Source organism: Capricornis sumatraensis, chromosome 16, assembly GCF_032405125.1.
Source record: "Capricornis sumatraensis isolate serow.1 chromosome 16, serow.2, whole genome shotgun sequence".
In the NCBI taxonomy this organism is placed as follows: Eukaryota; Metazoa; Chordata; class Mammalia; order Artiodactyla; family Bovidae; genus Capricornis; species Capricornis sumatraensis.
The window spans coordinates 54,084,932-54,109,228 of NC_091084.1; the positions used below are offsets into that span (position 1 = coordinate 54,084,932).

The 24,297-nt window shown below is 42.7% G+C and overlaps 1 protein-coding gene across 2 annotated transcripts in view; it reads right to left on the minus strand.

Annotated features, from left to right (window-relative positions):
* C2CD3 (C2 domain containing 3 centriole elongation regulator) overlaps window positions 1-24,297 on the minus strand; it is a 122,841-nt gene that overhangs the window by 11,713 nt on the left and 86,831 nt on the right. For both annotated transcript variants that reach the window (XM_068989325.1, XM_068989326.1), the window contains exons 26-32: window positions 22,900-22,964; window positions 19,015-19,220; window positions 17,901-18,034; window positions 15,477-15,638; window positions 11,885-12,105; window positions 8,886-9,804; window positions 2,914-3,025 (exon numbers count right to left, since the gene is read on the minus strand). In XM_068989325.1, the coding sequence (XP_068845426.1) occupies window positions 2,914-3,025; window positions 8,886-9,804; window positions 11,885-12,105; window positions 15,477-15,638; window positions 17,901-18,034; window positions 19,015-19,220; window positions 22,900-22,964 (1,819 nt within the window). The remainder of the gene's footprint in view (window positions 1-2,913; window positions 3,026-8,885; window positions 9,805-11,884; window positions 12,106-15,476; window positions 15,639-17,900; window positions 18,035-19,014; window positions 19,221-22,899; window positions 22,965-24,297) is intronic.

The following is a 24,297-nucleotide window of genomic DNA, read 5'->3' on the forward strand; positions in this document are numbered from 1 at the left end:
TTCCATCTGTCATCAAAGTAGGCTCTGGAAGAGCACAAAGAATGTTCAAATGTTAACTGCAAAAGGAGACCTACAGAAAGAAGGTAAATTAGCTAGAAAAATATACTGTAAGCCAAATGTCATGATTTTAAAATGGTGCAATGGAAAGCACAGTTTGGAGTCATACGTTTTTCTTTACTGGTTAGGAGACCCTGGGCAGGTGAGAACATACTTCACTTTATATGTGTCTCAGTTTCTACAGAATAAAAACTACAATACCTTGTAGGTCTGTATGGGAAGTTCTGTATTAGTCTTAGTTTTCTCATCTATTAAGTGGAGATAACAATAGTACCTCTCTTGTTAGGTTCTTGGGAGAATTAAATCGGTTTATATACGTAAAGTGCTTGAATAATGTCTAGTGCATAGTAAGCATTAAACAGGAGTTAGCTATTATAATTAACAAGCTAATACATTTTGCTCACAGCATGTATTATTCTCTAAAATGGTTTTCAAAGCTCTACTATCCACCTCCTAGAGTAATGAAAATAAAATATAAACAAATGAGACCTAATTAAGCTTAAAAGATTTTGCACATCAAAGAAAACCATAAACAATGTGAAAAGACAACCCACAGAATGGGAGAAAACATTTGCAGATGAAGCAACTGACAAGGGATTAATCTCCAAAACATACAAAGACCTCAATCAAAAAATGCAGAGGATCTAAACAGACATTTCTCCAGAGGGTACATATAGAAGGCCAAAAAGTATGTGAAAAGATGCTCAACACTTCTAATTACCAGAGAAATGAAAATCAAATCCACAATGAGGTATCTCCTCACAATGGTCAGAATGTCCATCATCAGTTCAGTTCAGTCGCTTAGTCATGTCCGACTCTTTGCAACCCCATGGACTGCAGTACTCCAGGCCTCCCTGTCCACCACCAACTCCCGGAGTTTACTCAAACTCATGTCCATCGAGTTGGTGATGCCATCCAACCATATCAGACTTTGTTATCCCCTTCTCCTCCCACCTTCCATCTTTCCCAGCATCAGGGTCTTTTCAAATGAGTCAGTTCTTCGCATCAGGTGGCCAAAGTATTGGAGTTTCAGCTTCAGCATCAGTCCTTCCAATGAATATTCAGGACTGATTTCCTTTAGGATGGACTGATTGGATCTCAAAAAGTCTACAAATAATAAATACTGGTGAGGGTGTGGAGAAAAGGGAATGTAAATTGGTACAACCAGTAAGGAGAACAGTATGGAGGTTCCTCAAAAACTAAAAACAGAGCTACCAAATGATCCAGCAATCCCACTCCTGGGCTTATATCAAGGGAAAAACCATAATCCAAAAGGATACATGCACCCCAGTGTTCCCTACAAAATAGACAAGACATGGAAGCAACCTAAATGTCCAATGGCAGAAAAATGGATAAAGAAGATACGGTAGACATATACAATGGAATATTACTCAGCCATAGAAGACAATGAAATAATGCCATTAGCAGCAACATGGGTGTACCTAAAGCTGATCATACTAAGTGAATTAAGTCAAAGACAAATATCATATGATATCACTTATATGTGGAATCTAAAAAATGATACAAATGAACTTGTTTACCAAACAGAAATAGATTCACAGACTTCAAACTTATGATTCCCAAAGACAAAAGGTGTGTGTGTGGGAGGGGTAAACTGCAAGTATGGGATTAACATATAGACACCACTGTTAATAAATATAAAACAGATAATCAACAACAATCTACGGTATAACACAGGGAACTCTACTCAATGTTCTCTAATAACCTATATGGGAAAAGAATCTGAAAAAGAATGTGTGTGTGTGTGTGTATATATATAACTGAATCAATTTGCTGTATACATGAAACATTTCAAATCAATTATTCTCCAATATAAAATAAAAATTAAAAAAGTCTTTACTGGACTATAGGTGAGATGACCTTAATCACTGTGACTGTATAACCAATAGAAATTTACTCAAAAATTTCATTTATAAATTGGGTGCCCAAATAATAAAAAGGGGAATTAAAAATAAAAGCTGCACGAGGCAGTGGTTTTGTGTCTCCTCAGCAGAGTACAGTAGTTGGAAACACAGGATTTGAAACCAGAATGCCTGGGTTCCGATTCTGTTTCCACCACTTCACTACTTGTGTGAAGCAAGTTATTTTACCTCTTTGTGCCTCGGTTTTCTCCTCTTAAAACAGAGATACAAGGATGTACTTCATAATAAGGTTGCTGAAGTAAAGGAGCTAACAAAGTGCTTCAAACAGTGTGGGGAACCTGGCCAGCACTGCCACGATCATTTTCAGCTCAAACACTGCCTCTTCAGACAGCTGTTCTTTCTCAGAGCATCCAGTACTCGTCACAATTGGTAAATACTTTTTCTTTAGGATTTGTACTCCATTAAGACAGGGAATTTGCCTTATTTACTACTGTACACTCAGCACCTGGCACAATGCCTGATACAGCACAGGTACAGTAAATATATGCTGAATGATTTCGAGAAGTAGATATTAGAAAGGTGAGGTGCTGTGCCAAGGCAGAAAAGACAGCTAGGATTTGTACCAAGGTTCTAAGCACCTAACCTGGCTGCATGATGAATAATCTGTCTTTGCATCTCCTGCTTGAAGCTTCCAAAGCACTCAGTATGCATATCTTAGCTGAGTCCTGTTTTTATGCTTCTGTGCTAATTCTCTTATCTGTCATCTTAGCGAACAATGCCTTGCTCTTTACACATGTGCACTTCCTCACTTTTCCTGAGCTCCTTCACTGTTGTGCCCACAGGATAAGCTTAGCGCAAGAGAGTGACCACCGTGACCACCACACAGGAGTGTGGCCGGGGCCACTCTGCATTCTGTACACTTTCACTGAAGAGATGACTCTACAGGAAACAGGTCGGCTGGGTATCCTCTTACCTGATCTGTTGTGGCGGGTGGTGGCAAAGCTGCGGAAATGGAGAGCATCCGCAGGGAGGCCTCCAACTCCTGGGGAGGTAGAAAGAAGTTGGGGACCACAACGGGCTCTGGGCTGTAAAGGTAGTTAAGGGACACAAATACCTGGAAACCGTCTCCTGACCAGTATCCTTTGACCTCAACCACTCCTTTATTCCCCCAGCGCCACCCAACTTACTCCTGTCCATGAATCCTTTGCTCAAGTGGTTCCCTCTGCTGAGAAGGCCCCGTGAACTCCGTTAGGAGTACAGATAGAGATAGTATAGACATACATCAGTTTACACTTTATAGGTCAGTTCAAATCTCACCTTCTCCAGGAAGCCTTCTCTAAATTATAGCCCACAATGATCCCTCCTTCCTAGTCCAGAGCAGAGTCTGAAACAAAGGCTAATGCTTATTTAATCTCATATGATTCTCCATTTGTTTCCCTCAATATTTACTAAGCTTCTCAAAGGCAGAGGCACTGTACTTCCTTCAGTCACCTCACTAACTCCCTGGAGTCTGCATGAGACTGACAGGTAGCAAGCACTGGGTCATTCTTGCTGAGGGCCTGCTGGTCAGAACCTGACAGACAGGGTCGGGGTGGGAAGGCAGCTCCAGGGCAGTGTGTGAGGCTGGAAGGTGGTGCCGGGCACTGAAGGAGGGCCTGTCCTATGGGGTGTTCTGTGCTCACATCCAGAAATGGCTCTGATTGGGCACAGCTGACCCACCATCACGACGTGAGCTCTAGAAGGCAGGTACTGTACTTGCACTTCTCTGTATGCTCTGGGGATACCCAGTACTATTGGTTCAAAGCGCTGATTGAGTTTGGGAGGGGACTATTTTTTTGGCCCCTCCTCGAGGCTTGCAGGATCTTAGCTCCTCGACTAGGGATTGAACCTGCGCCATGGAATGAAAGTACTGAGGCCTAGCCACTGGACTGCCAGGGAATTCTGGGGAGGGGACTATTTTGATGGTCTACATTTTTGTTTCTGTTAAGTAAGCTAAGTATGGTTCTGATGCAAGCTGGTCTAATGCTGTTCTAATGCTAGACTTTGAACCTGGGGAGGGCAAATATGAGCTCTTTTTCATACTACATTCCTGTCACCTAGTACAGTACCTGGGACACAATAAATGTTTAATAAATATCTACAGAATGAGTGGGAGTGGAGTTGGAGACCATGAAGAAAAGAACCCTTTAAACTCAGACATCCTCAGAGGCCTCAGTGAGGTAGGGCCTAGCTGTTGTTGCTGCTCTCACTGCTGGGGACTCTGCCTGAGAGTCGGTTGATACTGTGGGTAGAACAGCTCTGCTGTGAGGTGTTCAGGGTGTGTCTGAAACACCAAGCTCCCCTTGTCAGCCCGGCAACCACCTGCCTTTCTAAGGGTCCTGCTGCTGCTGCTGCTGAGTTGCTTCAGTCGTGTCCGACTCTGTGTGACCCCATGGACTGCAGCCCACCAAGCTCCCCCATCCATGGGATTCTCCAGGCAAGAGTACTGGAGTGGGTTGCCATTTCCTTCCTCAGTGCATGAAAGTGACAAGTGAAAGTGAAGTCACTCAGTCGTGTCCGACTCTTAGCAACCCCATGGACTGCAGCCCACCAGGCTCCTCTGTCCACGGGATTCTCCAGGCAAGAGTACTGGAGTGGGGTGCCATTGCCTTCTCCTCTAAGGGTCCTACTCTAGCAGTAATCTGTCTCACATTAGATGGTAACTTCAGGCAAGTTCACATTTTGGGCTTGTTCCTTCACCTATTAGATGGATATAATAATTATACCTTTTAAGGATTAAATGATGTTATACATGCAGAGTGCTTAGAACGGTGCCCGATACAGAGCATGTACTCAATGTCAGCTGTTCCTGTCTCCTCAGTTGAGAGGGACAAGTTACCACTGGTTCCCTCCCCCACTGAAACCTGCTTTCCATTCCCACCTCTGCACTGTCCTCCTAACACAAAAGCCAGAGAATACACGTCAGCCCACTTTCTGCTGGATCCGCCTTACGCATCCGGGTGCTGACCACCACTCCCTGAAACTGCTGTCCTCATCTCTTGACCAGCCCTCCTCTGCCTCCTCTGTGCTGGTCTCTGCTCCCCCTGCCCTCATGTGCTGGTGATCCTCCGGGCTCTGTCTCACGTGGCTCTCCCTGCCAACCTCGTCTGTTTCTAGAGACACTGACCTTTATAGCAGAGTTCCAAGCTGGCATGTCCTCTTCTCTTGGCAAAATGCAAATATGCAAAATGGAAATCTGCCTCTTCCCTCCAGATTAACTGTGCGCTGTTCCCTACCTGGTAAATGACCTACTTGTGACAGAAATCTCTAAGTCATATCTTTCTGTTTTTGTCTTTCTCATCCCCTGCCCCTATTTAATCCTATCAAATCCCTCCCCTTCTTCCTCATCATAAAGCAGTTTATGCTTTAGGTCAGACTTTCTTTATTTGTTATTATTACTCCCAAGTTTCCTACCTGTTCTCTCCTGACCTACTGCACCCTCTACAAGCCACCGGGAGAATTCTCTAATGTGTAAATCTGACCAACCATGCACTTGCTTACCACTAACATTTGCTGAACACTGTTTGCCTATCAGCACTATACTAAGTAGTTTACATTGTTAATTTTCACAAAGCCCCCATAAGGAAAGTACTGTTTTAATCTGCTACTGTCATTACCTGTCTTCTACCTCATATGGGAACTTCTTGAGGGAGGGTTTGATTCAAACCTCTGTCCTTATTATATAGTTCAGTTCAGTTCAGCTGCTCAGTCATGTCTGACTCTTTGCAACCCCATGGACTACAGCACACCAGGCTTTCCTGTCCATCACCAACTCCCAGAGGTTGCTCAAACTCATGTCCATCGAGTCAGTGATGCCATCCAACCATCTCATCCTCTGTCGTCCCCTTCTCCTCCTGTCTTCAATCTTTCTCAATATCAGGGTCTTTTCCAATGAGTCAATTCTTCGCATCAGGTGGCCAAAGTATTGGAGTTTCAGCTTCAGCATCAATCCTTCCAATGAATATTCGGGACTGATTCCTTTAGGACTGACTGGTTGGATCTCCTTGCAGTTCAAGGGACTCTCAAGAGTCTTCTCCAACACCACAGTTTAAAAGCATCAATTCTTTGGCGTTCAGCCTTCTTTATAGTCCAACTCTCACATCCATACATAACTACTGGAAAAACCATAGCTTTGACTAGATGGACCTTTGTTGGCCAAGCTTTCAATATGCTGTCTAGGTTGGTCATAGCTTTTCTTCCAAGAAGCAAGCATCTTTTAATTTCATGGCTGCAGTCACCATCTGCAGTGATTTTGGAGCCCCCCCAAATAAGTCTCTCACTGTTTCCATTGTTTCCCCATCTATTTGCCATGAAGTGATGGGACCAGATGCCATGATCTTCATTTTCTGAATGTTGAGCTTTAAGCCTACTTTTTCCACTCTCTTCTTTCACTTGCGTCAAGAGTCTCTTTAGTTCTTCGCTTTCTGCCGTAAGGGTGGTTTATCTGTGTATCTGAGGTTATTGATATTTCTCCCGGCAATCTTGATTCCAACTTTTGCTTCTTCATCCAGTCCAGCATTTCTCATGATATACTCTGCATGAAGTTAAATAAGCAGGGTGACAATATACAGCCTTGATGTATTCTTCTCCCTATTTGGAACCAGTCTGTTGTTCCATGTCCAGTTTTAACTGTTGCTTCCTGACCTGGATATAGGTTTCTCAAGAGGCAGGTCAGGTGGTCTGGTATTCCCATCTCTTTAAGAATTTTCCACAGTCTGTTGTGATCCACACAGTCAAAGGCTTTGGAATAGTCAATAAAGCAGAAAGAGATGTTTTTCTGGAACTCTCTTACTTTTTCTTTGATCCAGTGGATATTGGCAATTTGATCTCTGGTTCCTCTCCCTTTTCTAAATCCAGTTTGAACATCTGGAATTTCATGGTTTATATACTGTTGAAGCCTGGCTTGGGAGAATTTTCAGCATTACTTTGCTAGTGTGTGAGTGCAGTTGTGCAGGAGTTTGAGCATTCTTTGGCATTGCCTTTCTTTGGGACTGCAATGAAAACTGACCTTTTCCAGTCCCGTGGCCACTGCTGAGTTTTCCAAATTTGCTGGCATATTGAATGCAGCACTTTAACAATTGTGCTTTTAGGCCTGCAATTACACAGCACAGGGCCTGGCTATCCTTACTTTTTGGAAGAATGAGTAGTTTGGAAGGCCCTTAGGACCTGGACACATGTGACTGCTCCTCCACTGATCTCAAATTCTGAGCACATAAAAACTGACTGCAGAGGCAGAAGTGTTAGAAGCCAGGTGAATGAGGCAGGAAAGAACCTCGAGCAGAATTCTCTCAGTGCTCAGCCTCCAGCCATTTCCTGCTTAAGTCTCTCCTGAGCCCATATTCCCCAACCCTCAGGTTTCTGTCTTGCATCCAGAATCATATCTGTGTGCTATGTCCAAATGTTCCCACCCATTTGATTTTCTCAAGAATCCTGCAAAACTGGTAGTTCACTTCAGTCTATATCACTGACCTTTTTTGTGTGCAATGTCTAGGGACATAGAGAATAAGGCCCTTGACTTCCCTGGAGCATATAGTCTGATAAGGGATTATTACCTCCATCTTATAAGTGAAGAAACTGAGGCTCAGAAGGGTTAAGCTATATACCTAAAGTTATAAAAGTAGTAAGAGCTGGGTCTCGAAGGGTCGAAGCCAGGTCCCTGACTTCTAGTAGAGAAATCACTGCAAAGCACCACAAAGGCAGCCTGCTTCCCCACTGGCCATGCGACAACCCGTCTGTCACTGTGATATCATGTGAGCTGATCAATCAGCTCTTTAGGCTATGGATGAGAGGGTCACTGATGGTCCTAAGTGGTTTCCTTTCCCCATAACATGCCCATCTGCATTTCAAAGGAGGAAGAGAGGGAGTGTTAGATACACTTCTCCTGACAAACACTGCCATCCTGGGGGGAGTGGGCAAAGACCATTTCAGAGGTATCCACTTTCCCTCTATCCGGCTACATCCCTTGCCTAAAAAAAAAATTAAATAGTAGACGTCACTATAATTCTTAGTCTTTGTTTCGTTACATGCAAAACAGAAACGATACTGACTTTAAGGACTACCCTGGTGGTCCAGTGGCTAAGACTTCAAGCTCCCAATGCTTGGGGCCTGGGTTCAATCCCCGGTCAGGGAACTAGATTCCACATGTCACAATTAAAGACCCTTCATGCTGCAACTAAAACCCAGTGGAGCCAAAATAAACAAATATTAAAAACAAACAAACAAAAGAAAAACACGATACCGACTTTAAAGACTTGTGGTAACTGAACTTGGAATGTATGTAAAGCAGCCAGCACATGGTCAATGCTCAATCACTGGTAGGACTCTTCTTCCCCTTTCTCTATACCCTCCCCTGAAACTTCAACTGAAAGATTAGTGGTCTCATACCTCAGATGCAGAGCTCTGCCTTCAGGTGTAAAATACCCGAAATTAATCAGATAAATCAGGCTAGGATAGGCTAATGAAGGTGCTGTGCTTAGTCACTCCGACTCTTTGTGACCCTATGGACTGTAGCCCACCAGGCTCCTCTGTCCACAGGATTTTCCAGCCAAGAATACTGGAGTGGGTTGCCATGTTCTCTTCCAGGGGATGGTCCCAACCCAGGAATCAAACCCTATCTCCTGCACTGCAGGCGGATTCTTTACCGACTGAGCCATGAGGGAAGCCCAATGACTGTGCTGCCAACAGCTAAACCCAGTGCAAAGCATTACGCTCCAGAGGTCTGACGATAATGGTAGAATCACAGCACCTGGTCAGTGCAGGTGAGTTGGAAGGGGATATTCCTATGCCTCTGAGTGCATTTGATTACGATGGGGGGCACTGGTCACTCAAGTGGCTGGTCTAAATACCAGCATCCAAAATGCCTAAAGATGGCTTAAGGGGCTACTTGGGGGAAACACCAAAGGATACAGGAGGAGGCTCTGCCTCGTGGACACCTCTGACCCAGAGGTTGTCTGCTTCTGCCTGATGTCAGGGCAGGTGATGGGTGGTTCCTTATGGTTTTCCCTTCTGCTTTGGGATGCTGGCTGCAGAGCGAGTTTCTCAGAGCTATCAGCAGAGTCACTTAGCTCATCGGAGGCCACTTCCTTCTTAGCCTGGGACTGTGGCTTGGGGCCCTGGTCCTGGTTTGCCTTTGGTGAGTGCCACCCAACACAAGTGTCACTCTGCTGGCCTCCTAAGAGGGTCATGTGGGAGGTGAGCTGTGGGTCTGCTGAGGCAGGCTCTCCAACCCTGGCCTTAGACACCACACCCTCACAAGACACAGTACTTTGGCTCGGAGAACCTTGCCTATGGAAGTGGGCATCGACATTCCTTTCCGGGCTGGACAGAAAGCTACTTCTGACCCTGAGCTCCTCTCTGGGGAAAGACTCTGAAGGACAAGAGAAACCTTCCCTCTGGGCCTCATCAGGCTGAGGGCTCCTCCCCTCACTTGCATCTGACATGAAACTGGACCACGGGCTAGTTTTGTCTGTCGCAGTGGTGATCTCATTGAGGGTCCTGGGCTCAATGATGTCTTCCTCATAGTCCTCGTCACTGAAGGCCAGGCCTGCCTCGGTGTCCTCAGTGCTCTGCATTTTTGTGATGGGTATCCTGTGCTCCAGGGCCTCATGAAGCTTTCCTCTTCCACTTGAAGTCTCTTTAAGAGCAGAGGGAGGTGGGGAGCTCCTGCTCTCATCTGGAGCTCTTGCCAATGGCAGGTCTGGGCTTGTGCTTCGTTCTTCTGTCCCTCTGTCCTGAGCATCTGGGAGGGCGGTGACTTCTCTGCTTCTACTCCTGGCTTGGTGAGAACTCACAGATCCTTGAGAATTTCTGGTGAGAGTCTGCAGATCTGAACAGTAACAGATATCATTCTTACTACAAGGTATGGCCACAGACCACTCAACTCTCCCACACCAGCTTCCAGTTTCAGATGGAGTCTTGCAATCAGACTTCGAACAAACCTCAAAGATAATAATTCACTCCCAAGAATCAGTGAAACTATATTCAAGGCAATACAATTTCTAGCACTTTATTCTAATATCGGAGGACCAAAATCTAATCTATTTATAGCTGTGGTTACATCTGTGGAAACGCTTTCAGAGACTATCTGCTCATGCTCAGGAATTCTTGGGAGCTGGGAGTCCTGGTGGGCATGTTCAAGCTTCCATTTACTTCAGTAATTACCTATATCAAAAACCAAAATGAGAATCCACTTATTTACCTATTTGATGACAATTACTATTTACCTGGAAAATAAAAGCAAGGAAATACCCAACACCCAAATGGTAAGGCAAGGGAGATACACAGAGAGAATGGAGGCAGCGTGAAAGGAGCACAGGCTTTGGAGCCAATCTTGGGTTCAAATCTCTACTGTCACTTGTCAACTTTGTGGTTACGAGCAAATTATCATGAGTCTGTTTATCTTTACAACGTGATAAAACACCACCTTTTTCACAGGGTTATGGTGAAAAAATACATGAGATGAATGAACATAAATGAGCCCATACAGAGGCAGTCAGTAGCTCCTTTCAACATTCATTTTCTCCTTGTGAAAATCAGTTTTCCTTCATCATTCCTTGCTTTAGAACTCCCCATTTTCTTCCAGAATAAAGATTAAACCCCCAAGCTTGTCTTTAAGGCCCTTTGGATTTAAGCCTTTGATTCTCCTTGCTCTCTTTACCTCTAACCTTTAAAGGGATTCCCCTAATCCACCCTCACCTCCACCTCAAACAAGCCTCCCTCTGTTGTGTTCTTATGCTTTCTTTCTGGGGACTATAGAATGTATGCTTGATGAAAGCACAGACAATGCCTGTCGTCCACCACTGTATACTGCTGAAACTAGAAACACAATAATGTCTGGCATAGTTGGTGATCAATAAAGAGCTGACTGATTATTTCCAAGCAAGTGGAAGCCAAATACAGAGTACAATTCTGTGGTCCTGGCTACCAACAGGTTATATATCCGGGAGAAGATTAGATTTGTGTCTAATAGCAACCATGGTGGCTTTTTCCCTCCTTTTAAAGGGAAAAAACTGGACTTACTCATCCCTCTGTAGAATCTACACATTTTGCTTGAGCAAAAGTGATACCAAGTGAGGGCTAAAGATGCTGATCTAGTTAATTTCTCAGTATTCCCTCGAGTGCGCTTCGTACAGTTTTCCAGACCTTAACAACCCTAGATTCTGATTCAGAGGAGCAGAGCAGGACCCGGGAATTCCTATTTCAAAATAAGTGTCCCAGGTGATTCTTATGCTCAGGCAAGTTGGAAATACTCATTCTAGAGCAGTGTCTGTCTGAGCTGCACAAAAGAATTACCCAGAGAGTTTTGAAAAATCCTGATGCCCGGGCCCCACCCTCAGAGATTCTGCTACACTTGACCTGTAGTGCAGCCCGGGATCTGGAGTTTTTAAAGTTCTCTCAATAATTTAAATGCAGTTAAGCAAGAATTACCATTTTAAGGGGTTTTTGAAAGGGTGGACTGTGGACCACCAACATCTAGAATCATCTGGGATGCTTGCTAAAAATGCAGTTTTCTGGCCTTTGAGAATTAAAATTTTTAATATTTGTAGTTAAGTTTTTCAGAAAATACAGTGGCATGTATTCAGAAACTGCCACTGCAGAAATCATTTAACCCACTCCCCAGCAACCCTTTTTCTGGTTGGGGAAACTGAAGCTTAAGAAGGGAAAGTATATACTCAGAGTCAAATAGCACGTCCATGCCAGAAACCCATCAAGGACTCAACTTGGGTCTCACGCCTCTTAGTCCAATGCTCTTTCCATTGCACACATTTTCTCTTTCCAAAAGGAAGATGACAAGTAAGTAAGATGGTGACAGTTGTTGGTCTGTATCTGTCATAAGGGCTTGTCTGCACACATTTAAATGCTTTCTGAATAAGCACCCAGTGACAGTAACTCAACAAGAGCCATACCCGTGATTAAGGAGCTGACTTGCAACACCAGGTTATTGGATTTCTCCAGGATGCACTGGCTCTCGGGGTCTAGGCTGCTGGCTGCTGGCCGAAGACGGTCCGTCTGACTCTCCTGGCACTGCAAGATGGCAGTGTGCATCTGAGGGCTGAGGGGAAGCAAAGGCTTGGTGAGCTTCTGGTTGAAGTACCGCTGCATCTGATCTAGCTCACTCAGATTCCTCCTGCAAAAGAAGAGAGGGAGAAGACAAAAGGGTCATTTACTAGGACTATGAGCATCTTTTATGTTCCCTTGACATTCTATTGCTTGAGCTAGGAACTTACTCTCACTTGATCTACTAACAGCAGGGCCCCTCTCTCTCCAATCCACCAATTCATCCTTCACTGACTACAATCCCACTGCCAAGGACATTTTTTCCCTTCTGTCTGGCTAATGTAATTCCTCTTCTCATGTCTAGCAAATAGTCTACCTCCTTACAGGGAACCATTCTTATCGTTCCAGTCCTCACTTTCCCTAACTCTGGGCTAGAACTGATCCGTACTATCTTAAAACCATTTCTGGCATTCTTCAGTCCATAGGGTTGAAAAGAGCTGGACACGCCTTAGCGACTGAACAACAACCACCACCAGCATTCTTGACCCTTCAAGCAAGTGACCTCTTAGCCTTCCCTGACCCTCTAAGTTGGTTTAAGGGCCATTCCTCTGTGCTCTACAGTTCTTTCTGTACTCTTCAACCACATGATTCGTTTCACATCAATTTCCCCTAATGTGAACTGTGCTGACTCCTTGGTATCTACTGCATCTAGGATGTGCTTGGCACAAAAAATGAATGCTGAATGGATAAACAGACATGAATAAATGACTTAAATCTTTAATTCAAAAGTCTTTAATGGGGCCCCATTCATTCTTACTATTCCAATGAGAAATCACACCAACCACGATCACCTTCACTTGCATAGGACTTTATGTTTTATGCTTTCAAATACATTATCTTGTTTAATAATCATCCAACCAGATGAGGCCAGCAATTACTGTTTTACAAATAAGGAATGTAAGGTTCAGAGAATTTAAATGATTTGACACACAGTAGCACACAGTTACTCATGCTTTTTCCATTACAGTAAAGGCTCTGTTCCAACTTGGTTCATTTCTGCCTCTTACCTCTGCATGCCAGAACGTGAGTTCAAGCTGCTCTCATCTCTGTCCCTATCCTATTCACTTTTTTAAGGTATAGGTCATATCTCTCCCTTTCAGAGTCCACTGCCCCAAATCAGTGGACCACCTCTCCCTTCAACTCCTTCACTCTTGGCATCTAACCTTCTGCCTTAAAATTTCCCTTAGTTTTTTCATTATGTGTCAGTTTAGCTTCCCTAATTAGGCCATGAGCATCTGCTAACAGAAGACAGTATATCAAACTTTTTTATTTCTCTAGGTTTCTCAATGTGCCTGGCACAACTGGCACAACACAGACATTAAACTCCTGTGAAGTAAACAGAAAGTCTTTCTATCCTTTTGTTAAGAACAGTCTGCATATCTTAGAGTCGAATCTAAATTAAATGAGAGGACAAAGCTGATCCTTCTATCACTAGAAGCCACAACTCTATCAAATCACAGTAGATTTACTTAGGTGTTTACATCTGGGTTTATGCCACACAGATTAAATACCTGCAGTAGGAGCATGCAGCCACATGTAAACGTGCTGAAGCTTTAGAAAAGATGCCAACCCAACTGCCCTTGTTTGAGGTTCTGGGTACGGAACCTATTGACACCAAGCTGCAATTTTCTCATCTGCGAAAAAAGTTTGGTAATACTCACCCTGCAGGCCTCACAGGATTGCTGTGACTCAAATGAAACACTTGTTTTAGGGCTTCGTGAACCCAAAGAAGTAATGCAAAATTGACAGTATCTTGTTTCATCTCTATTTTGTAGAGAATCTGTCTACGGCAGTGGTTCTCAAAACCTGGCTATAGGACTAGTGGCAGCGTTACCTGAGTGATGCAAATTCTCAGGCCCCATCCTAGACTTACTGAATTAGGAACTTATGGGTGGGTTCCAGCAATCGTTTTAACAAGCCCTTCATATGATTCTGATACACACTAAATTTTGAGAACCACTTCTCTAGGGCAGTGGCTTATAGCCTGATGGTTGTAGTCCAAAGGGGACATCTGGAGACATTTTTGGTTGTCACAAATGGGGGAGGAGTGCTACTAGTATTTGGTGGACAGAGACCAGGGATGCCGCTAAATATCCTACAATGCACAGGACAGGCCCCCACAGACAAAATACATGCTCAGATGTCAAAGGTGCTGAGGCTGAGAGAAACTGCTCTAGGGCAAAGCAGAGTTCCTTTTTTTCTTTCTTCACTGGGTTCCAGCGTGTCATGTGAATGATCTAATAACATGCAGCCAAACTGTTGATGGTTTTACTTGGCCTGCAGTCTCCAGCATCTTACTAACCTGAGAAACTGAACATATTGCTTCCTTATAAGTTTGAGCAGTTCCCCAGTCTATAGCGCAACTGCTCAGTCCATTCTAACCCATGTCCCACCAAAAAAGATTCTGCTAATCTTTTATTTTGTTTTATGAAATCAAACAATAGGTTATTAATTTTTTTCAAAAAAAATCCTTTTTTATATTTTTTTTGTCAAATTTCACACATTCTCTTCCTCCCAGCCCCATACCTTTCCATTTGAGAATCAAGTCCAAACTCAGCCTGACGCTCAATGCCCTTCAAGATCTGCCTCCCACAGAACTTGCCCTGCTCCTTACATGTTATGCTCAGCTTCACTCTAACTTCACTGCTTTCCCAAACTGGGCTTATTGTTTCATGCTCCTTACAACAGTTTTTTCCTGAACAGAATGCCCTTCTCATTTGTTGACTTGTTCCTTTAAAGACCAGTTCAAATGTGACTTCTTTATATCTTTCCATGACCAACCTAGAATGTTACACATTCCTCCATGTACTCTTGGCCAGGAAATCTGGAACTCTTATCATATATACATGGTTATAACTATAATGGCAACATGGCTGTCTCCTCTGGGAATGGCACAGCCATGATTGGAAATCAAGTCTATCTGACTCTGAAGCCAAATCCTTCCCCCTGCACCACTGTTCTTACTAGGTAATCCAGGGGCTGGTCCAGATGATCTATAAAGATCCTTTCAACTCTCACAGTGCCTTTCTGGCTCAGATGCTGACTGAACTAAGAAAGAGACAGGGAAGCATTAACAGAGCAGATGCTGGTCTGGAAGAACCCAGTGGTTGAGGATAAAGACAGTAGGCAGGACGAGGCTTTGTAAATTGTAGAGTAGATGTGAGGGTAGTTATTTGGTGACTCATCTAAAGTTTCTGTATTTATAGGTTGGCCAGTACTATAGCCCCCTGAAGGAATGGAAGGCCCCAAGCTGAGACGGATTCATCTGTGAAGAATCCTGCGAGGTTCCAGGTCCACCTTGACACTAACATACAACGAAAGCCCCTGCAAAACATCCCAGAGCAGTGGCAGCTGATGGAAAACACACTGCAGGCTGCCTCTGCCCACCCACCTGGTGCTCCACCATGGTTCTCTGCGTCCCGTCTCAGTGGAGAGTCTCACCTGAGAGAAGTCAGAATGGAGGTGCGTGAGGACAAGGGCGATGCGGCCAGTCTGTCGGCATCTGGCAAGACTGCCTCTGCCTGCTGCAGGGATTCATGGAATCGGCGGATGTTCTGCACATGCTCTTCATGGCGCGATGCCTGGCTTCTTGTGGAACCGCTTCTGTTGAGAATAAGTGGGGGCAAAATATATTCCCAACCGATGAGAAAACAATAACTTTGTGTCAACAAACAACTCACCCTCCTGCCATGGCACTGCTGATGCATCCCCACCACCACAGTCCTGGTTTCCCTGGCTCAAGTGCTTGCATTACAATTACCTCCTGAGTAATTCTGCCTACAGTTTTATTCATATTCCTTTGATAAATTCTCTACCTTACAGCCTCAGTGATTTTTAAAATACACAGATCTGAATTAACAGTAACCACAATATTTATAGAGGACTAGCTTGCCCATTTCCATAAGGAATCCAGCAAGGACTTGTGATATAGGGAGCATGTTGAATCTGTAGATCAATTTGGGAAATACTGTCATTTTTACAATATTAAGTCTTCCAATCCATGAACACAGATATCTTTCCATTTATTTAGAACTTTAATTTCTTTCAACAATGGTTTATAGTTTTCAGAGAATATGTTCTGCACTTTTCTGGTTAAATTTATTCTTAAGTATTTTATTCTTTTTGATGGTATTGTAAATGTACTCATTTTTTCAATTTCATTTTGGATCATTCATGGCTGATGTATAGAAACACAACTGATTTTATATATTATGTTTTAAAAGTTTCTCAATTTGGGGTAGTGCTGGAAGGATAAATTAGAAGGTTGGGATTAGCATACTAATATACATAAAACTTATATATATATGTATATATATATATATATATATATAAAACTAGCATACTAATATATATACACACTACTATATATAAAATAGATAACTGGGAATTCGCTGGTGGTCCAGCAGTTAGGACTCTGCACTTCTAATGCAGGGGGAACAGGTTTGATCCCTTGCTGGGAAACTAAGATCCCATGTGCTACATGTTAATGTTAATAAATGTTAATGTTAATAAATGTTAATGTTAATAAAAACAAACAAAAAAAAAAAAGATAGGGCCTCCCTGGTGATCCAGCGGTTAAGAATCCACCTTGCAATGTAAGACACCAGTTCAATCCCTAGTAGCCAGGAGGATCCCACATGCTGAGGAACAGCTGAGCCCATGCACCACAACCACTGGAGCCAGGGCACTTGGAGCCTGTGCTCTGCAACAAAAGCAGCCACCTCGACGGGCAGCCCACACACCGCAGCAAAGAGCAGGCCCCACTTACGGCTTCCCCGGGGGCTCAGAGGTTAAGGCGCCTGCCTGCAGTGCGGGAGACCTGGGTTCGATCCCTGGGTTGGGAGGATCCCCTGGAGGAGGAAATGGCAACCCACTCCAGTGTTCTTGCCTGGAGAATCCCATGGACGGGGGAGCCTGGTGGGCTACAGTCCACAGGGTTGCAAAGAGTCGGACACGACTGAGTGACTGCACTTCACTTTACTTCATGGCAACTACAGAAAGCCCATGTGCAGCAATGAAGACTTATCACAGCCAATAAAAGAAAAAAAGTGAGAATCTACTGTAGAGCACAGGGAACTGTACTCAACATTTTGTGATAATTTGTAGAGAAAAGAATCTGCAAAGGAATAATTGAATCACTGTGCCGTACACCTGAAACTGACATGGTATTTTAAATCAACTATATTTCAATAAAATTGTATACTGTAAATCAATTATATTTCAATAAAAATTAAAAGAATTGTAAGACATTAAAAGTTTCTCAGTTTAAATTTATAATACAGTAAAAACTGATAGTTAAAACCTACAGAAACAAACCTCTCTGAGGTCACCAGTAATTTTTAGGAGTATAAAAGGATTTTGAAGTGGAAATGTCTGAGAACCACTGCTAGGGCCTGAGGAGAGTGGGGTGGAAAGAAGCAATCTTAAATCTTAGATTCTATCCTTTGACAGGATGGAATGTACTCTAGCCCTAATATCCATAAGCATATACAGTTAGTTTGGTGAAATGAGAATGCCAGGTGCTTTTTACAAAATAACCTGGCACGTAGGTTTGGGAGGGGAAAGGTCATGATATGTTTCTCACATAGCTGATGATTGATTTTAGGCATGAAGGTTCAAGGCCTCTGAGGAGAAAAGAGTCCCGTGCACTGAAGCTACCTTCTTAATAGCAGTAAAACTTCTAGTACTTAATTTTATAAAAATTGTTTTCATATGATCTTGGGATTCCCTGGGCTTAGAAAAGAAGGCCACTAGTCTTTGCCTGTTTCTCATTTCTCCCTCTAATAAAGGAAAGAGAAATGACAAGCTAGTTTGCACACTTCTGTTCCGGACCCCATCTCTTCCTGTCAGTAAGAAATCACTCACATCCCAGGAGAGGAGAAATCAGCCTCCTTTGATGAGGGGTGAGCAGGCAGTTCTGGAGTCTGTCCCACAGTGCAGCCAGAGAATGCAGCATACACAGCAGAGGCAGGGAAGGAGAAGGCCCTGTATACTGGGATCTGCAGAAGCAATGAGGAAAATGGCACACTTGTTGTCACAAATCCTTTTGGAATAAAGCAGTATAAATAAATTTGTAAAATTTATTGTGTATGTAGAACTTACTATTTTCTGTTGAACACTGTACCAAGCAATTTATATGTATTTGCTCATTTAAATATCACACTTTTATAAGGGAGGTACTATCATCATCCCCATTTTACAAACTACAATGTCAGACTGCTTTTTAAAAGTTGCTTTATTTTTATTTATGCTCTTGTTTCCTCCATCTAGTTTGTGAACCCCTGGTTGGACATCTTACATTTTCTTTACATGTGAGGATAATCTGGCTGTGATAGTTCTTATCTCATGATTACTCAGGTTGATGTAAAGAAAAGGCCCTCCTACAAAGGGGATTATTTAAACTATCATTTTCTCATCCATGCATTTATTCACTCAGTAACTCATCTGATATTTACTGAATCCCACTCTGCCAAACCCTGGATCAGGCATGCGTGACACAGTCTTCCCTTGACAGAGCTCCCCTATCTGGGACAGTCTGGAAAATTCTCTTTTCCTTTACAGTAAAACTCCCTCAAAGAGTTGTCTATACTTACTGTCATCAATTTCCCTCTTCCCATTTTCTCTTAATTTTTTTTAAGAGACCAAAGATGTTAATGTAACTTTTTATTTTTAAAGTTTATCTAATGTGGTTTCAGATTCCACACTGTATCTAACCTTATTTTATTAAAAAAATTGAGATTTAATTCATGTGTTATGAAATTCACCCTTTGAAAGTAAGTGTTCAATTCAGTGGTTTTTCAATAGCATCCCTCACCACCATGTAATTTCAGAACATTTTACACTCCAAAAGGTCATGAAGTCAATATAAAACAGAAATGCATTCTGTACAATGGAAAGTACCAAACACATGTAAATTATCTTTTCATAGGTTTTGCTCAGTAGAACCTTATTGGCTAAGGATGTGAATAAAGATACATACCAGTGATCCTGGGTTCTCCACCTCACGTCTTGCTTGCCTTTCTTCTTTGAAATGCATCAAACTCTCCAAAGGGGAGATAGCAACTTTTATCTGCCCTTGGCACTCTCCACTGAAGTCTGTAATGTTGTACCAGCCACAAACAAACTGGAAGCCAGAGAGAAGTGGGGAGAGGTCCACAGAGGCAAAGCCAATCACCCTCTCCTCATCTGTGGGAGAGAAAGAAGAGCTGGGCAGTGTGGCCGGGCACGTCTTGCCAATGGGCTTCGAGGTGGCACACAGAGGTGATTCAGGGGGTGGGAGGGTTCAGTGATTCCACAATCAACAGAGAATACCGATAATGAGGATAAGAGACTGGCAACCACAGCCTGTTTTCAAACTACTGTATATTTCTTTGTATGGTAGGGAAAAGCTGGCAGGGTTGAGCTCTGTCCTCTTGATATAGGCAATTGGAAAACATCCCTTAAACATAAGAGACACTTGTTCTTCTCCCTAGGGCACCAGGTCTCACTGATTTTCCTTAGGGAAGTGGGTCTTGAAAAAAATCACTTGAAAGACCATCACTCTTAGAATTATGAATGATTTGCATTTTCTTATTTATAGTTGTCTGTATTTTTCAAATTTTCTAAAACATACACATGTATTATATTTAATTAAGAACACATACACACACACGACAAACAACCCCCTAAAAAACCAGTACAGGGTACAAAATAAGTTTGGGCTCAGGCTGCTCTTAATGACAGAGAAGACCCCTTCTTGGTTGGACGAGCTACCATGCAATGACCTTTACTTTCAGATTTACTGCTTCGCACTTCTGACATGAAAGTAGCTGAGGACAAACAGACCCCTGTCCCTTTACATGCTCCTGTTGTTTTGTATAGGCTCCACTCCCTACAATGAATCAAGGACTGATTCTTCCCAACACGGACACAATTCTCAGTTTTCAATTTGCTGAATAAATCAAGGAACGCAAATTTTCAAGAAGAGTGGTTATGAGTTTTCCGATTTCTTTGACACTGGACTCATCACACACTGTCTAACATTTGTTTACACAGTTTGCTCTCCTCTAGACTGGGACCTACCTAAAAGCTGAGACCAAGTATAACTCACTTTACGTTCCCTGAACTTTCCATACCTGGCATAATATCTTCCTACCCTACAGGAACTTGATAAGACATCCACTGAGTGCATGCGTGAGCCAGCCACTGTAGAGTGAGACTAAGAAGCAGTGCACTACAACAGCAAATCCAAATGTGGCTTTGACTTGAAAACACATTATTCTAATTTCCTGGGCCTCAAGTTTCATACACAGGAGAAGTGCTGAACCAGATTTAAGATTCTCTTTAACTTGGACAGTCTTAGATTATAGGAACACTTGAAGTCGTGTTTCCCAGAGTAGGGGTCATGTAATTCTTACCCACTGGGTGTGAAGAATGATGGAGAGCCATTGATTTGTTCTCCAAAGATATTCTTGTTTTTCAAAGAAAGCTAATCTTGCTCTCTTTGGTTATCAAAGATGGAACCTGTTCTTGTTACATAACAACTTTGGGCAATCCCACTTGAAGGTGCTGCCTAACATGAAAGCACTTCATCCTAAACATAGTGGAGGAGAAATCTGGCTAAATTGATCATCAAGAAAAAAAATCAGGAGTTCCCTGGTTGCTTAAGGACTAGGATTTTGGGCTTTCACTGCTGTGGCCCAGGTTCAATCCCTCGTCAGTGAACTGAAACACCACAAGCTGCAACTTAAATTTATTTATTATTAAAAAAATTTTTTATTTGGCTGTGCCACAAAGCACGTGGTTATCCTAGGTTAAATCCACACCCTCTGCAGTATAAGTGCAAAGTCTTAAACACTGGATAGCCAGGGAAGTCCCCTGTAAGTTAAATTTAATATCAGATTTAGCAGTCAACCCCCCATTCCCCCTTTGCAGTTTTATGTTCCAGTGATCCTGAACTTCCCTTGTATTCTTTCTTTACTCTAGGCTTTTGTATTTGCTATCCCTTCTGACCATACAATGTCAAGTCCCTTTATTTCTCATCAGAGGTATGCCCCTCAAAGCCTTCTCTAACATCCTAAGTCTGGGTTAGATGTCTGCTACCAGAGCACCCTATATGTCTTGTTTTACTTTTGTATCCCCATAACTAAGCACAGTTCCTGGCATAGAGTAGGAACTCAAATATTTATTGAACACAGCTTGGTCTGGTCTGAGTACCTTTTACAATAGGTTCCTTCAATCTGTGTGGAAAGGATGGAGTTAAGAAAAGGATGGAGTTAAGTCTACACTGAGAGACAGAGCTGGATGAGCTCTGTCCCCCACACCGGGGTTCTACACGATTGTCTAGGGGTCCTGAAAGGCAGGGAATGTATTTTCTTCATCTCCATACCTAACAGCCCTAGCACTGTACTTTACACACAGTAGGCATAATAATAAAAATAGCTCCATTTATTAAGTGCCAATTTGTCCCAAATACTTTATATAATTATCTTTAACCCTTACAAAAACTGTTGTCATTATTGTTCAGTTGCTAAATCATGTCCAACTCTTAGCAACCCCATGGACTGTAGCCTGCCAAGCTCCTCTGGTCATTGAGTTTTCAGGCAATAATACTGGAGTGGGTTGCTACTTCCTTCTCCATCAAAAACCCTGTATTGCAGGTTCTATTAATCTTAATTTTATAAATAAGGAAACAAAGAATAAAACAGGTAGAACAATTTTCTCAGGTCACACAATCTGTAAATAGCAGAGCCAAGATTTGAATACAGATCTGCATAAGACTGAAGTTTATTCTTTTTTCCTGCTGAAGTAACTGTTGAATTGAGGCAAAGTCTGGTCTGCTTGATAATTTCTGGAATACTTTAGACAGAAGACAGGAATAGAACACTAGAGAGGAGTGTCGTGCTGAGCTGAATATAGCAGGAATTCCTTGTAATGATTCAGAGAAGACTGAATTACAGTCAGTTCCTGACCCACTAATGAGGCTGGGCGGGGTTGGGAATCCTTGGCAGCAGCATGGGACCAATCATCAAAACCAGATCCGAGGCATCACTCCCAAAGAGGAGCACAAGAAGGGAGCCTGGTGAGTCGATCTCCTTTACCCCCAGACTACCCTCAGGTCTTTACTAGGTTTTACGGTTACCCATTATGGGCAAGCAAACACTATGATGCTATAGATAACTCAAAATCACTGAAGGCCTGGAAAGCAAGATCCAGCAGGAATCTTAAAGGAGCTAGGTTTGTAAGGAGGGATTTAGTGAGACAAAATTTTCTAAAAGCTGTGAGATAGTTGAATGTCCTAATCACCTTATTTTTCTGAATTACTCAATCTTACTAGTCTGGTGAAGTACAAATGGTAAAGGCTAAACAGCTAGTCAGAACTGGGTCTGAGGAGAATGCCCTATTTGTCCAGTGGTTAGGACTTGGCACTCTTCCTGCCAGGACCTGGGTTAATCCCTGATTGGGGAACTAAGATTCTGCAAACCTTGTGTGTGGCCAAAAAAAAAAAAAGTGAGTTTGAATCCTAGCTCCATCAGTTAATAGATATATGACCTTAGTCAAGCCACTAAACTTTCTTGGGCCTCAGTTTTTATATATATAAAATCTAACTAGCTGTATTTTTACCTTACAAGATTAGAGATATTTCTGAAGGTATAAAAGTATACTGCCATTCACTAATAAAAACAAAGCAAGCAGTCAAACAAAATGATATGGTTTCTAAGGATTTAAATTCCACCAGAGAATGACATGCCATTCTATGAGATCACCTCTAACACACTCATGTGTTCCCAGCACCATGTCATGGTTTTACTTGGTTAAAAAAAGAAAAAGATTGGTAAATTAATATGATGTGGACTTATTTTATAACCAAAGAAACAGTTCATACCTCCTTTATGCCAAACTTTGAAGACCAGAGTTTGTTGTGGGTCCAAAAGTAGCTCTTTCGAAAGCCTAGTAAGTAAAACAAGCACCATAAATTAACTGTGTAGGAAGCTTCTCTAGTATGAAACCCAGACTTGAAGGGTATCTTAAAGTTTGCAAATCACTTTCCCTTCATGCTCATGACCATCTTCTAGGATATATTTTTATCCTCTAAAAGCAGGGGATGGAAGTTCAGAGAGGTGATGTAATGAGTAACTTGTCAAGAACTGAAAACATGCAACCCGGATGCGGTATTCTTTCCCCTAACATTCGTGGCCCCCATTTTATTGGAACAGGTAAGGATTGTTTTCATGTCTCGTGGTGGTAGGTGGAGGCAGTGAGAAGAGAGGAAAAGAATGTTTATTGAGCACCTACGCTGGGCTTAGCCCTCTGATCGCCTACCTTTGGAGGCAGATTTGGTATTTTAGATAAAGTACTGGCCACTATGGCCAGAATTTCTGTAATTTCCAGTAGCTCACCACAGACAGTACTGAACTGTCACTGCAGTTATAGCTCCTGACTCAGGTCAACCTCTCAAATTTCAAAAACACTGAACATGTGAGCAACTGCTGAGACTCAACTAGGTACATAAAACACTGTGAGAAAATAGCAGATCAGATACCATGTGTGTGGCTAGTGTTGGTGGACAAGAATTAAATTTTACAAAAAGTGACGCAGTGTAAAGATAATCTTAACAATAATTAGTAACAGAACTCACACTTTTAATAATGATGAAACAGGTAACAGCAGAAAAGGGAGGAGAGCCCTGTGCAGCAGGCCTCTGTGCCAGCCCCCAACCTCTGAGCTGCAGGCCACATGGTTGACAGGACTCCTCCACCTCCTCTGTTTTTGAGCTTTCAAATCAGATCTGACATTTGTTATGTACCTACCATGTACCATGAGGTAATATTCCTAAATTTCATGTAATTTGGACCTCACAATAACTCTGTGAAAATTACCTCAACTTTACACATGATGAATCTGAGGCTCAGAAATGTTATGTAACTTGTTCACACAGTTAGTGAATGACAGAGATGGGGTTGGAGGCTAAGTCTCTCTAGTTTCAAAGCCCAGGCTCTTCCTACTGCACCAGAAATCTTTCCCAAAGATGCATAATCCACAGCCTTTCCGGAGATCTCCACCTTCTTCACTTAGATAACTTGTATACATTCTTTCACACTTAGCTGAGGTGTCTACAGGGACTGTCTTAATCCACTGTCTTTAATTCCCACTGCCCAAGAACACAGCAGAGCAAATAAGAGGACTCCATTGAATAATTTTTGAGTTGTACTGAACAGAGTTAAAAAATACCACAACAAAACCTTTAAACCGCCACTAGCTGTGAATTCATAAGCACTAGGAT